At 34.3% G+C, this 12644-nt stretch overlaps 1 protein-coding gene across 1 annotated transcript in view; it reads left to right on the forward strand.

Moving 5' to 3' along the window:
• LOC148938686 (uncharacterized) overlaps window positions 1–12161 on the forward strand; it is a 117236-nt gene extending 105075 nt beyond the window's left edge. Inside the window, exon 8 of the mRNA XM_089107613.1 lies at window positions 11640–12161. Coding sequence (XP_088963739.1) covers window positions 11640–12161 — 522 coding nt within the window. The remainder of the gene's footprint in view (window positions 1–11639) is intronic.
• The last annotated feature ends 483 nt before the right edge of the window (window positions 12162–12644 follow it).

Below are 12644 nucleotides of genomic sequence, written 5' to 3' on the forward strand. Positions count from 1 at the left end.
TTCATTTTCTCCTTTTTTTCGTTCAGAAACGCTCCCGGACGTGGGGCTGAAATATTCAGAGTGTGTTTGTTTAATTAAGTGTTTATTTTATTGTATTTATTCACTGCTTTATAAAAATTAAAACCCTTTTTTCTTGCTTAGTTTTTCATTATATGGAACTCAGTGGAAAGACCAAACAATTCATGATTATTTTAAGGGGATTGAGGATAATGACACCCTCCCCCAATTCCGTATCTAGAGGGGGGAGTCCCGGTCTTTACCCCTCTCCCCAGTAAATTTTTTTATGAAAAAAAAAAATTTAAAAAAAATTAAAATAATAAAATTTTTTTTTTTTTTTTTTAAAGTTTTTTTTTTGTATTCCCCCCCCCCGAAGAAAAATCCTCGATGATATGCCCTTGCCCCCTCCCCCTCCTGAGTGCGGGCTTGATTATTATATGTCCAGTCAGTCCTACACTCATTATCCGGTTTCTTTATCTGGGGTTATCAAAGTGTGGTGTGTTGACAACTGGCGGTACGTTACATAGTTATAGTGGCACAATTTTTACAGAAAAAATGAAGTGAACGTTTAAAATGTGTGCAAATTGTGCAAAATTTAGACTTATGTAAGAATACAATTCAATAATATACAATTAAAGGGTTTTATTGTTTTATTATAAACACTATTTAGGATACATTGATTTTAAAAGGCGAAATGCTTTTACGGTGAAAATATTGGTTCATATTTCTGTCGCACAAAATGTAAAAAGTTTTAGACTGCCTTCTCTATGTCAGTGGCTTAAGCGGGGGGGGGGAAGCATGAAGGGCTATTGTCCCCCCCACAAATATCCCCCCCTCCTAGAACAGTACCTTTTGGGATTGGGGGAGATCTATTTTCATTGAAATGTTATTTTTTCTATTTTTGATGAATTGAATGAAATTAAAAATCGCCCCCTAGATTTTGAAAAATGCATTCTACCCCTTCTGAATTTCCTTCAATTAACGCCACTGCTTTGGCTAAAGTAAATACTAATACAAGGTGATAAATTCCCTCCGTGAGAATTATGGAAGCACAAATTACCCGCGGTTACCCTTCATAAAGGAAATGTGGGTTACCTTTTGTATGTACCCTCCCTTCGATAGTATTTCATTTAACTTGGGTCCTGATTACTTTTACAAGTAGCAACAGTTGGCCATTTCCATTAAAAGTTCCAGACCGTAAAGTTGTGTCATTTCCGAGCCAGAAAAAAATATATAGGGGAAGACTGTATAAAGATCTTCATTTTTCTACTGGGATAAAACTTTTCATGCAGAACAAGGGGTGCCAATTGGGGGAGACGGCAGGGGGAGTTGTTGCTCCCTTCTATAGATTGTATTAATCATCCCCGATATTTTGATAAATACCTTTTTTTTTATATTAAAAAAAAATAAAATAAAAAATATTCCCCCCCCCCCTACATTTCCGTGAATGCTTCTTTATATAACAAGAGATATTAGTCATATTCAAGTTATAAAAAAAGAACCGCCGGTCCCGCGTCGGTCCTAGCCGGGCGGTATGCAGGATTTTTCCTCAGGGGGTGGGGGGGGTCACAAAAAGATTCTTTATTCAAGGGGGGGGGTTTCACGAAAATATTTTGTTCAAGGGGTGGGGGTCACAAAAATAATTTTTGTTCGTAGGGTTCAGGACTTTTTTGACTGCATTTTTAAGACCTGTTACGATTCTGATAAAATTGTTTTAGTTGTTTAGGAGAAATTTGTCTGTTTACCTTTCTTTTATGACCAATTTACGAGCCGGGGTAATATTTCGGGAAGAGAGTACTACCCCCTCCCCCTTCTGGATCTTTGTTTCAAATATCTGTTGCTTTTGATTTCGTATTTAACTAGGGGCCTTGTGCTTATTTCAGAGTAAGCATTTCAGTTTTAAATGAGGGGGAGGGGTCAACCAACATTTTCTATGTTGATGAAAGAGGTTTTCTGCACAATTTTTGGAGGATTTGGCTTTTTCTAAAACGTTTTGATAGACCGGGAGTCACACGAGGCCTCTAAATGGGAAAAGGACTGTCCACAGCTTAAAGGGGAAACGGGTTCATTAAATTTTGATAATTTGTCATAGCTTTTTTACACAAGGGCCTCAAACATTAATGACAAGGAGCTGAAATTGCCGCAATGTTTACAATTTTATTCAATAGAAATAGACAAAAAAAAGCGAAATTAAACAAGTAACACCTTATTTTAGTATTTAATAAAATCATCCATTTTTTATCTTTTATTTTTAATTAAGAACTAAAAATTATGCAAAGCAAAGAGTTTAAAAAAAAACTTACTATTCAGAATGATAACGTGTAATTTAACTTTTTTTTCAAGAGCGACGCTCTTGTTTGATAATGAAATTTTATTCAGAGTAGATTTGATTTCACTAAGTTTTATATTTTTATTATACACGATAAAACTTAATAGAGGGAGTTATATATGACGATCTGAAATGATATTGAAAACTTGAATGACCTGTAACGGTGTTAAAACTGTCGTCATATCTGGAAATAAATGTCCACATTTTCAAGAAACCAAAATGTTGGCGACTTTTAATATGTCTCCTGTCTGTCCTCAATTAGTTTTCAGTGTTTATTCAACAAGCTATTGGATAATTTTCTAATCAACTTACGAAAAAAGCATAATTTATTATGTCTTTCTGGCATGCCGCCATATCTGTGGGACGTTACGATTCGTCGGTTTTTTATGTAGCGGCAGATGTTGGTTCTAAATTAGGCGTAGGATATGACTAGATTTCCGTTGAAAACCGAAAACAGCTGCTATTTAAATCCAAATTCGACATGCGGCTTTTTACTTATTTTTGGGAGATTGAGTCCCAATATTTGTAAAAGACATGTGAAAGTGAACTTAAATAGTTAAAATAGTTTAGTAAAATACTCGAATTGTTTGCACTTACTCTAGGAAGGGAGGGGTTGTAGAATAGCTGCTCTGGGCAGAGCCATTCCTAGGATTGGTGGTGCTCGGGGAAAAATTGATTACATCCCCCCCCCTTCCGACTGAAATATAAGCAAACAGGTCAAATAAAACTGACAAATTCAATCAAAGTGGGTAGCCGCCCCCGCCGCGGTCACCAACCCCAGTCACAGCGCCCGGGGTAGCAGCTCCACCCTCCCCTTTGAACGGCTCTGGCTTGGGGGTTAATCCCCATTAAACTGCTTGAAACGGATATGTAAAATGCATATTTACATATTTTATGTATATCAAGACTTGATTAAGTTCAAAATCATTACCCCCTTCTGCAGCCGGTCCGCCATTGTCTCACTAATTAAATGAATATCAATCGTTATTTTATTATGTTTAAACTAACGGATTAAAAACTTAACGTCCGTTTGATTCTACAAACCCTTGTAATCACTAAAGTACTTATGGTGAGCCTAAACGAGTGTTGGAGGGGGGGGGGGTAAATCCCAACACCTTCTTATTTTAAAAATTAATTAAAAATTAACACGTAAGGAGGCAAAATAAAGTATAACAAACTGGCCACGGGCCTCGAGGCACTCACAACCTCTGCGAACGTCCCTGCTTGCACTGTAGAAGTAGGGAAGTAGAAACCAAAGCTTGAACAGAGCCACAGATATTCTATAGTGACAAGACCTCAAATGAGTAGAATGCAAGGTACTATTTCTGGGACTCCTATGTACCAAACAGGTTCTTCTAGTAGTCCTATCTACAGGTCATCACACTATTTTACAAGGGGACTGGCGCACTTTCGATGTTCAATGTCTTTTTGGTGATAAACCCAAACCAGCACGTCTTGTGTCGTTGTTATGCAATTATTTTTGTATATATTCAGGTTTCATATTTGATTATAAATCAGTTGTGAATAGTTTATATTAGAGATTACAGGAATTTTTTTTAAAAATCAATTACATAGAAAAATTGATAATAATATGCAATTTTTGGTGAGTAAAAAATATTATCATTATTATATTAAAAATAAATTGTCATTTAGTTAAGGAAGAAATTCTTTCCTTACACTATAACTAATTTCACTTAGAAGACTGTTGATTTTAGGAGCTGAAAAAAACCTCTAAGTATATTATAGCTTTAAATTTAAAGTGTGATTTTTTCTAGATATCATTGGGTCTGTTATATGTTTTTTTTGAAAAAAGTTATCAGCTTTATATCTGTCATTTGGTATTATAATAAAATTTTTATTTTTTAATTTATTAATTTTTAAAAAATAGTAATTTTTATAAATATAATTGACCTTTTTTTTTAGGGTCGTTTTCTAAAATAATTAAAGGAAAGTCTTCAAAAAAAAAATTGTCTTTTACGTAATGTAATGAAAAAATTATTTAATTACAATTTGTGTTTAACTATGTTAAAATTATATTAATTTTTAAAAATTATTACTTTTTATCAAGATCAGTGGCTTTTTTTTTTTTTTATAGGAATGTTTTTTAAAATAATTACAGTCCCGTCTGCATTTACGGTGTGTTTTTTATATATATAAGTGGTCTTTTAGGGATGTTTTTGAAAAAGTGATTAAATTTCGATCGGTAATTTGGTATTATAATAAAATCTTTATTCTTTTTATGAATTGATTTTTAAAAAATCTTCCTTTTTATTAAAGTTTGATTTTTTTATCAAGATCAGTGGGTTTTTTTTAGGGATGTTTTTTTGAAAATTTTTCCTGGAATCGCTTGGTTGAATTATATAGTCATTAAATTTTTGTCGTTCAACCCACCCACCCAGGTACTATATATAATATAGTTTGGCCTGAGAAAACTTTTGAATAATTAACTTTTTTATATGAGATTAACTTTCTGACATTTATTCAAACATAACTTAGTATAACTAGTTTGTAATTATTATATCAAATACTGCTTTTTAAGTTTTAATTTACAAATACAGTCACGGAAGCATGGACCTAGGGGGAGGGAGGAGCAGTTTATAAAAGGACCTCCATCCCACTATCAAAACCCCTGATTTTGAAATCAAGATGTTTTTTACGCTACTTTAGATGTCTAACATAAACTGAATTATTTTCCAAAAACACAAACTGCATTTGTGATACAGTATCAATTTTTTGTTTTTTTTTTTAAAGTTATAAGATACGTTCAATAATACACATTATGTGAAAAAGCTAGATATGGTTAAACTTAATTAATACCGTACACAAGAGCGTCTGTTATCAAATTCGCTTGCAAAGTTACACACGATCGGGACCATGCATCGAGCACCCGACTTATAGTGACAGAGCCCTCTGACCCCCGCGTTAGTTCCATGGCTACTGGAAGGAAGTTTAAAAGAGAATGAACGACTTTAGACCCGGTCTCAGGTCAGACTTCTGAGCTTGACCGATTTCAAGTTTATAACTGGAGTTAATGCATATAAGCCAATTCATACTGTTTTCTCACAGATATAATTTTTTTCTATCCATATTGTCAGAATTAATACACCATTTTATATTGCGCATATATTTTTTAAAAATTAAAATTTGTTTACAAGATCTTTCATTTTATTTAATTAAAAAAATTAATGATATTTATTGAGTGTTTATCATGCATTTCTATAAAAAACTTACCTTGTAACTTCTAACCAAGATACATTCTAATGCAATAATTCCTTTTAAACAAAAAAAAAACGATTTGCTATTTCACGCTTGGCAAGTCATCCTTAAACTGATATTATTGCGCTAAAACCATTTGCATTGTATAAAATCGTCACCTCGCTTTGAATTGTACATGGGTTTCCTGTGACAGGACGAAGGGTTTACTACTCTCCAAGTATGTGTTTCACAACTCAGGAACTTATTTTATATTTTTAAATTTTAAATAAAATAATGATTATTTTATTTTTTAAAATTTTTTTTAAATATTATACCCCTCCCCCTATGAATTGTTTTTTTTCATAATCAATCTCAGTACGCCACCGGTTTTTTTTTTTTTTTTTTTTTAATGTTTCTGTAACTTTGGATTTTTTAATAAAATTCAATGAAATTTTTAAAAATTTATAAACGGGTATAAGTTTTTTTTTTAGAGTTTCGGTTACTATTGAGCCTTACGTGCCTGAAATCATGAATTAGAATATTTAATTAGCTGTTTGGGTTTTCAGACACCATAGCTAGTTGAAACTCTGCATAAATATCTTCATTTTTAACCTAATTTCGTACAGTTTAAATAATTCTAGGAGGATGAAGTATTTTTCTACTTAACAACTACATTAATAGCTTCCAAGATGATAGGACAGTATGACACAGAATTTATCAGTTACCGAGAGTTCAATAACCCCCCTCGCAATGACTTCCAAGGGTTTTATGACTCCTCCCCGCACTGAATTCAGATGGTTTTAAGACTCATCTCAATAGTAATAACTCCATTCAACCTTGAGAGAAGGTATAAAAGTTTGATGAAGTATTTCTCTGCTTAACAACTACATTAATAGACTCCAAGATGATAGGACTGTTTGACACCGAATTTATCAGTTTGAAAAAATCATCTTGCGGTGTTATATTCGAATGTGCCTTTTTATTATTGTCTATGGATCTCGAAGAAATTGACTGTTATCATTGGCTAGTGAACTAAAATCTGTTTGATTATGATAAAAGCTTGTGGAGTACTACATTACGTTATATAAACAGACTGGGATTCTATGATAGAGTGATGATTACACCACTTAATAATACTGGTCAGGAACTGAGAAATGTCCAGGAGGAAGTCAGTGAAATTCGCAGCTTTTTCGGAGTTGAAGCGCTCTACGTAAAGGGCAATATACCTACAGATAAAGTTTTAATTCAAAAGTGTGATCCTAGGATTCCACTTTTCAATCTAGAAGAGTTTAAGTGTCCTAAATTTGAAGGGGGCTATCACCGTCCTGAAGACGAGGTTAGGTTCTTCGCACAGTGGATACCTAAGAAAATACCTGATCGTGAAAAATCCATGATACCTGCTAAAAACTATCCTACATCATTGGACCAACGTGGGTGGATTTTTAAGAGTGAACACTAAGTAATATTTTTTTTTAAACATTTGTCTCTTTTTTTTTTTTTTTATCAAAAAAAAAAAAAAATCTGTTAATACATTTAATAAATAAATAAATTTAAGCGTAACGAGGTTACGCGCGTAACCTCGTCTAAATTAAAATTAAAAAATGAAATAAAGCTATGTCGACTGTGCAGATATCTCCTGATTGGTCCCTAAAAACCCAAAAAACAGATAGGCTAAATGACAACTAATGTAAAATGTTGTTTTGTCAAAATTTTCTGGTCACTTTTTTGCACTGTGTAGGAATCAGTGGGGAATCCCCGCTCGTTTGGAAAGGTGCCAAGGACAGGCACGTGATTCGTCTCTTTGTGTCTGTCGTCTCTGTGTGTGGGTACTCTCTCTGTTTGAGTGGACTCTGTGTGTGTGTGTGTGTTTAGTCTATTTGATTGTGTAGTCTCTGTGGGTGTTTATGCTCTGTGTGTGTGTGTTTTCTGTCTGTTTGAGTATTGTCTTAGTGAGTGTCTTATCTATCTGTGGTTTCTTCTCTTTGTGTGTGTGTCTTATCTTTTTCTGTGGTGTCTCTATTTGTGTGGAGTCTCTCTGTATGTGTGTGTGTGTGTGTGTGTGTGTCGAGTCTTTTTACTTTTATTCTATCTTTTATTTGTTTCACTGTGTGTGTGTGTGTGTGTCTTCTCATTTAATTTGTCATCTCGTTTTTTGTGTCGTATCTGTGTGTGTGTGTTGTCTCTTTGTTTGTTTCGTCTATGTGAGCGTGTCATCTTTCTATGTTTTGTCGACACTCTAAGTGAAACTAGAATTTTGTCATAATTTCTTGAATGAAATTTCTTTTTGTTTATTCAACAAGTGAATTAAAAAAAGAAATCCATGAGGTAACTTCAAGAAAGAGTTTGTTACTTACTTAGAATTTTGTCATAGAACAAAAAATGTTCTTTTTTAAAACTTAACTTACATCAAAATAAAACATACTAAACCAGCGAAGAGAAAGAAAAAAACAAAAGAAATAGAAATAAATAAATATGACTTAAAACGCAAAGTTTTGTGTTTGATTCTTATGTGTGTGTGTATTAATATTTATTTATTTATATTTATTTTCTTTTGTTTTTTCTTTCTCTTCGTGTGTTTATTATGTTTTAATGTTTTTTAATTTAATTTTTAAAAAATAAAATTTTTTTTTTAATTTTATCCTTTTTTTCGTTCATAAAATCTCAGGGACGTAGGGCTGAAATATTAAGAGTGTGTTTGTTTAATTAATTGTTTATTTTATTGTATTTATTCACTGCTTTATAAAAATTAAAACCCTTTTTTATTGATTAATTTTTATTAAATTTAAAATCATTTTGGTATAATAAATTATTAATTCCATATAATTTTTATAAAATTTTGCTGTTTTAATTTACTCATTACGTATATCCCCCCCCCTTCCAACGACGCGCCGGAAGAATTCCACCGTCCGTAAGTGTCTGTTGACCAAATAAAAAAATATAATTAAAATAAAATATTAAAAATTGTTTACCCTGAGCTTAAAATTAACTTTAATTTCATGAATTGAACTCAAACTGTAAGGTTTTTTTCTACCTCGTTGATCAGCTGACCTGGTAATATTTCAACTTTATTGAAAAATAAAAATTAAATTAAATACAGACTGGGTACTTGTAAACTAAAAACTTACAAAAAGGACTTGCATTTTTAAACTATTTGATTACGTGAATGGACTGAGTTAAACCCCACTGAGGTTTTCCCTTTTAGAGCTAAAATTGTTTCTAGAAACATCCAAGAAATGTCAAGCAGGGACTAAGCAAAACCTGCTGGGCCTACAAACTCTCTAAGCATCAGAATATAAGAGAAGGCAGTGGGCCGATCCCTTCCAAGGCATGTATACGAGAAGGGGACGAGGGTTCCAAATTTTTAACACACAAAAATTTTTTGATTTTCCTATTAGTTTTCTTAATAATTTCCTTTTTGGGGGGGGGAGGGGGTTTGACGATCCCCTCTACTGTCTTTTGATGAGTTTTTAAAGCTAAAATTATTTCTGTAAATATCCAAGGAAAGTCAAGTGATGAATAAGTAAAACCTGTTGGACATACAAACTTCAAGCATTATAGTTCACTACTGATAGTCGAGGGTTGATCCCTTCCCAGGCAGGGATACACGAAGGGGGAGAAGATTTAGAAAAAATTTACCCCAAAATTTGCATTTTTTTTTAGCTTTTCCTTGTGATTTTCTTGCGATTTTTGTTGGTCTTTTGGAGTGTTGGTGAACTACCCTTGTCCAGGAATAAAGTCCTACGCATGTGCATGTGCAACCTACTAGGTATGCCAACTTTAGGCATTAGAATATAGTGGTGGTCCCACTATATGGCAACCGATCATTAATAGAAAAATTTTTTAACAGAAGATAGACGAGCTCCCTAACCTGGTACTAATTTTGCCAGTATAGAACTGGTACGATAGCAAAATTCGAATGATACAAACAGGAAGTTATTTAAACAAAAAGGTTTTGCGTGTGTCTGAGCCCTAAAAAGAGCAAATCACTATACAAACCCTATGTCGTTCATATTTTTGGTTACTTTTAACTATCAAGACCTTTAAAGCCAGTCCTTCAAAAAGTTACCCAAATTACCATAATAATAAAGTAGTTATAAATTAGATAGTGTCAGCTACGATATGAAATTACCGAGTAGCACAAATTGCATAGAACACCAAAAGCATAAGCACAAACACATAAGCATAACCAAAAGCATAAGCACAGGGTGTTTAACATAAGTACTGGGTGCCCTTAAATTGCTGTTTTTATTACATGGTTCAATAGTCTTTTAAATTGATTTAAATATATATTTTAAATTTATATGAATTTATTTAAATATCTGCTTTTAATTCATCAGTTAACAGAGAGGTTTACAAAATAATATATAATCTTATTTTTATGACAGCATTTTAAAAAGTAAACTTGCGTGGTTTATCGGAACAAAAAATATGGTTCAATTTGTTGTTAGTATTTTTGGAGCTTTAAATTTTTATGTTGTTGCTTAAACTAAAATCAGGGTAGCTGTGCCTTATATGATATTTTTTTTTTCAAAATATAATTTAAATTTATTTGCCTTAAAATAAAACATTTTTCACCAGATTTGTCAAATCAAACTATTGAGTCGGACAAAAAAAAAATTATCGACCGAAATTAAGAAGCAACATTAAAGCTTAAGGCGAATAGAAATTACTCCGCATATGAGGGGGGTTGCCCCCACCTCAATCCCTTAATCACTACTCTAAAGTTTTTTAGTGGTTTAAAAAAGCATCTTCTTCCAAATCAACAGCCCCTGAGTTTCAGCAATCACTCTTAACGCATAGGAACAAAAAACTAAAACTTTAGGGCAAAGAGCTTGGGATTAAGACGGAGGCGGCCCCCCTATACAGAATACTTTCGATTGGTTTTTAAGTTTTAATATTGCTCCTTACTTTCAACCGCAAAAAACTTGTTTTTTTTTATTTTTAATTTCCGATAGTTTTTAAATTAACGACGGGACTACAATTCCCCTTCATGTAAAATCTCCTCTGAAGATCCCTCCTCCCTGTAAAATCCCCACAGAAATCCCCCCGAAAAACTTCCATAAGTTCCCATATGCACTACGTGCAAACACTGTGCGAAGTCCATAGCTGAGAGCCCTGTCCCCAGGGGTTGTGAGGGGTCATGTCGTACCTTGAGGCAAAGTTATTGGACGTTTTCAACTATACTGAACGAAATTACTGTCTCACAGTTTTTATCGGATGTCTTTGAAGAAAAAGAGGCAAAGAAGGTAAGCTAGTAACCCTCCAATCTTTTTGATCACTTGAAAAGGCACTAGAACTTTTAACTTCTGTTTGAATTAGCCTTCTCCAAGTCTTCTAGCACCTTCAGTTCTATATCGCCCTGGACAAAGAAAGAAACAAACACGCATCCGTCATCTTACTTCTGGCAAAAACACGAAACTCCACGTTTTTACAAGCAGGAGCGTGAAACCTCTATTGTAGAGTTCTCCCATATGCTGAATCTGATTGTGTGATTTTCATCTTAATCTCTTGACTGTTTTGAGACAAAATCTTCAAAAATCAGGAATATCATATCAGGCTCGTAGTAGCTTTTGATGGGTAACGTTAAACTTAATGAATCTTGCATATCTGGAGTCTGTCAATTTAGAAAGGCCAATTGTTTTGATGTATTATTGTTATCAAAATTCCTTTCTTTAGAGTTTTGGTTGCTTTTGAGCCGAGTCGCTCCTTGGTTAAAGTTCGTTAATACGAACTGTTTGACAAAAATCAATTTGTTTCAGAAAACTCATTTTTAATACACTGTTCTAAGGTCACTCTTTTAGCGTTCGCTCAAAACACACACTAACTTAGAGACCTCCTTGATACACTTTTCCTTAATTTTTAAATCGGTATAAACAAATATTAAAACCTATCTTTTATTTATTTAAAATATTTCTCGCCGGTCAGGTCAAACGCGCCGGGGGTGGTGTGTGGGGGGAGAGGGGGGAATAGGCCCGGACTGGAATATTTTTTAACTGGAAGAAGACGAGTGTCATGGTAGTGCAGCCAAAGTCTGACGCCGACACTTCTTGGTTAACTTGTTTATATCATATCATCGGATAGCTGCATCGACCATGAAGGTGCTGTCCGTGCGGCCTAGGTGACTGAGCCATGGACTGAGCCATGTTTGGAAGAAGCCAATGATCAAACGAGCCCCCAAAATGAAGATCCTTGGAGGGTCAGTCTAGTCGATCCTGCTATACGGAGCTCAATCTTGGCCTGCAACTGCAGCTGTCCCGCGCCGTCTCAGCACTCTTCAATCTCAGTGGCTTCGCACACTCGAGTGAATCCGATGACAGATTTTGTCAGCAAAGACCGCCTACGAACTATAACTTCCCAGTCACCTTTGTCACACCTGGTTGCCGAGCGGACACTTCATTGGTTTGGACATCTTTTGCGATTGCCAGCGGACACTCTGGCTATGATTCTTTACGACTTTGAACCAACCAGTAGTGGCTGGAAGCGTCCAAGAGGAAGACCCAAGTTCCGGTGGAGTAAGAGTCTCGGGATTTTCCTGGACCAAGCTGGAATTTTACTGTCTGATGCAGAGGCCCTAGCTGCAGACCGCCCCATTAGGAGAAGGCTGACGACACTCTCAACGCCATCTCGCCAGGAGGATTAAGTAAAGTTAAATAAGTAAAAAAAGGGTTTTTGTTCTCTTTTTACGAGTTTAATAATTTTTGATGGGATAAAAAATTCATATGATGCCACAATTAGTCAGTTTGCGCACACCAGATATATGGATTTGGTTAAAACAATTGTAGACAGGGATATTCATATGAGCTTATTTCTGGGAGAGGGAGTTTCAAACTTCCTCTACGTGTCTACCTGCTGAAATGCAAAAAATGCCAAATCAGGGGATGAAAAGACATACATGCATACCATATACGATATGAAACATTTTATAAACTCTGTAAAGCGAAAAACAAAACTTACAACTCCCAAAATGTCGGGAATAACTTCAAACCCAGGCTTTTGAATGACCGTAATAGTATCAGGTACGCTTGCAAGACGACGTCTTTGGCTATTGTTTGACTTGTATATTTTTGTCGCAGTATTTATAAACTTTTTGAAGCTTGTCGAATCCTCATGTCCTACTTGGATC

Source organism: Artemia sp. Qi Xiang Cuo, unplaced genomic scaffold (assembly GCF_049724085.1).
Source record: "Artemia sp. Qi Xiang Cuo unplaced genomic scaffold, ASM4972408v1 HiC_scaffold_3025, whole genome shotgun sequence".
NCBI classification, from domain to species: Eukaryota; Metazoa; Arthropoda; class Branchiopoda; order Anostraca; family Artemiidae; genus Artemia; species Artemia sp. Qi Xiang Cuo.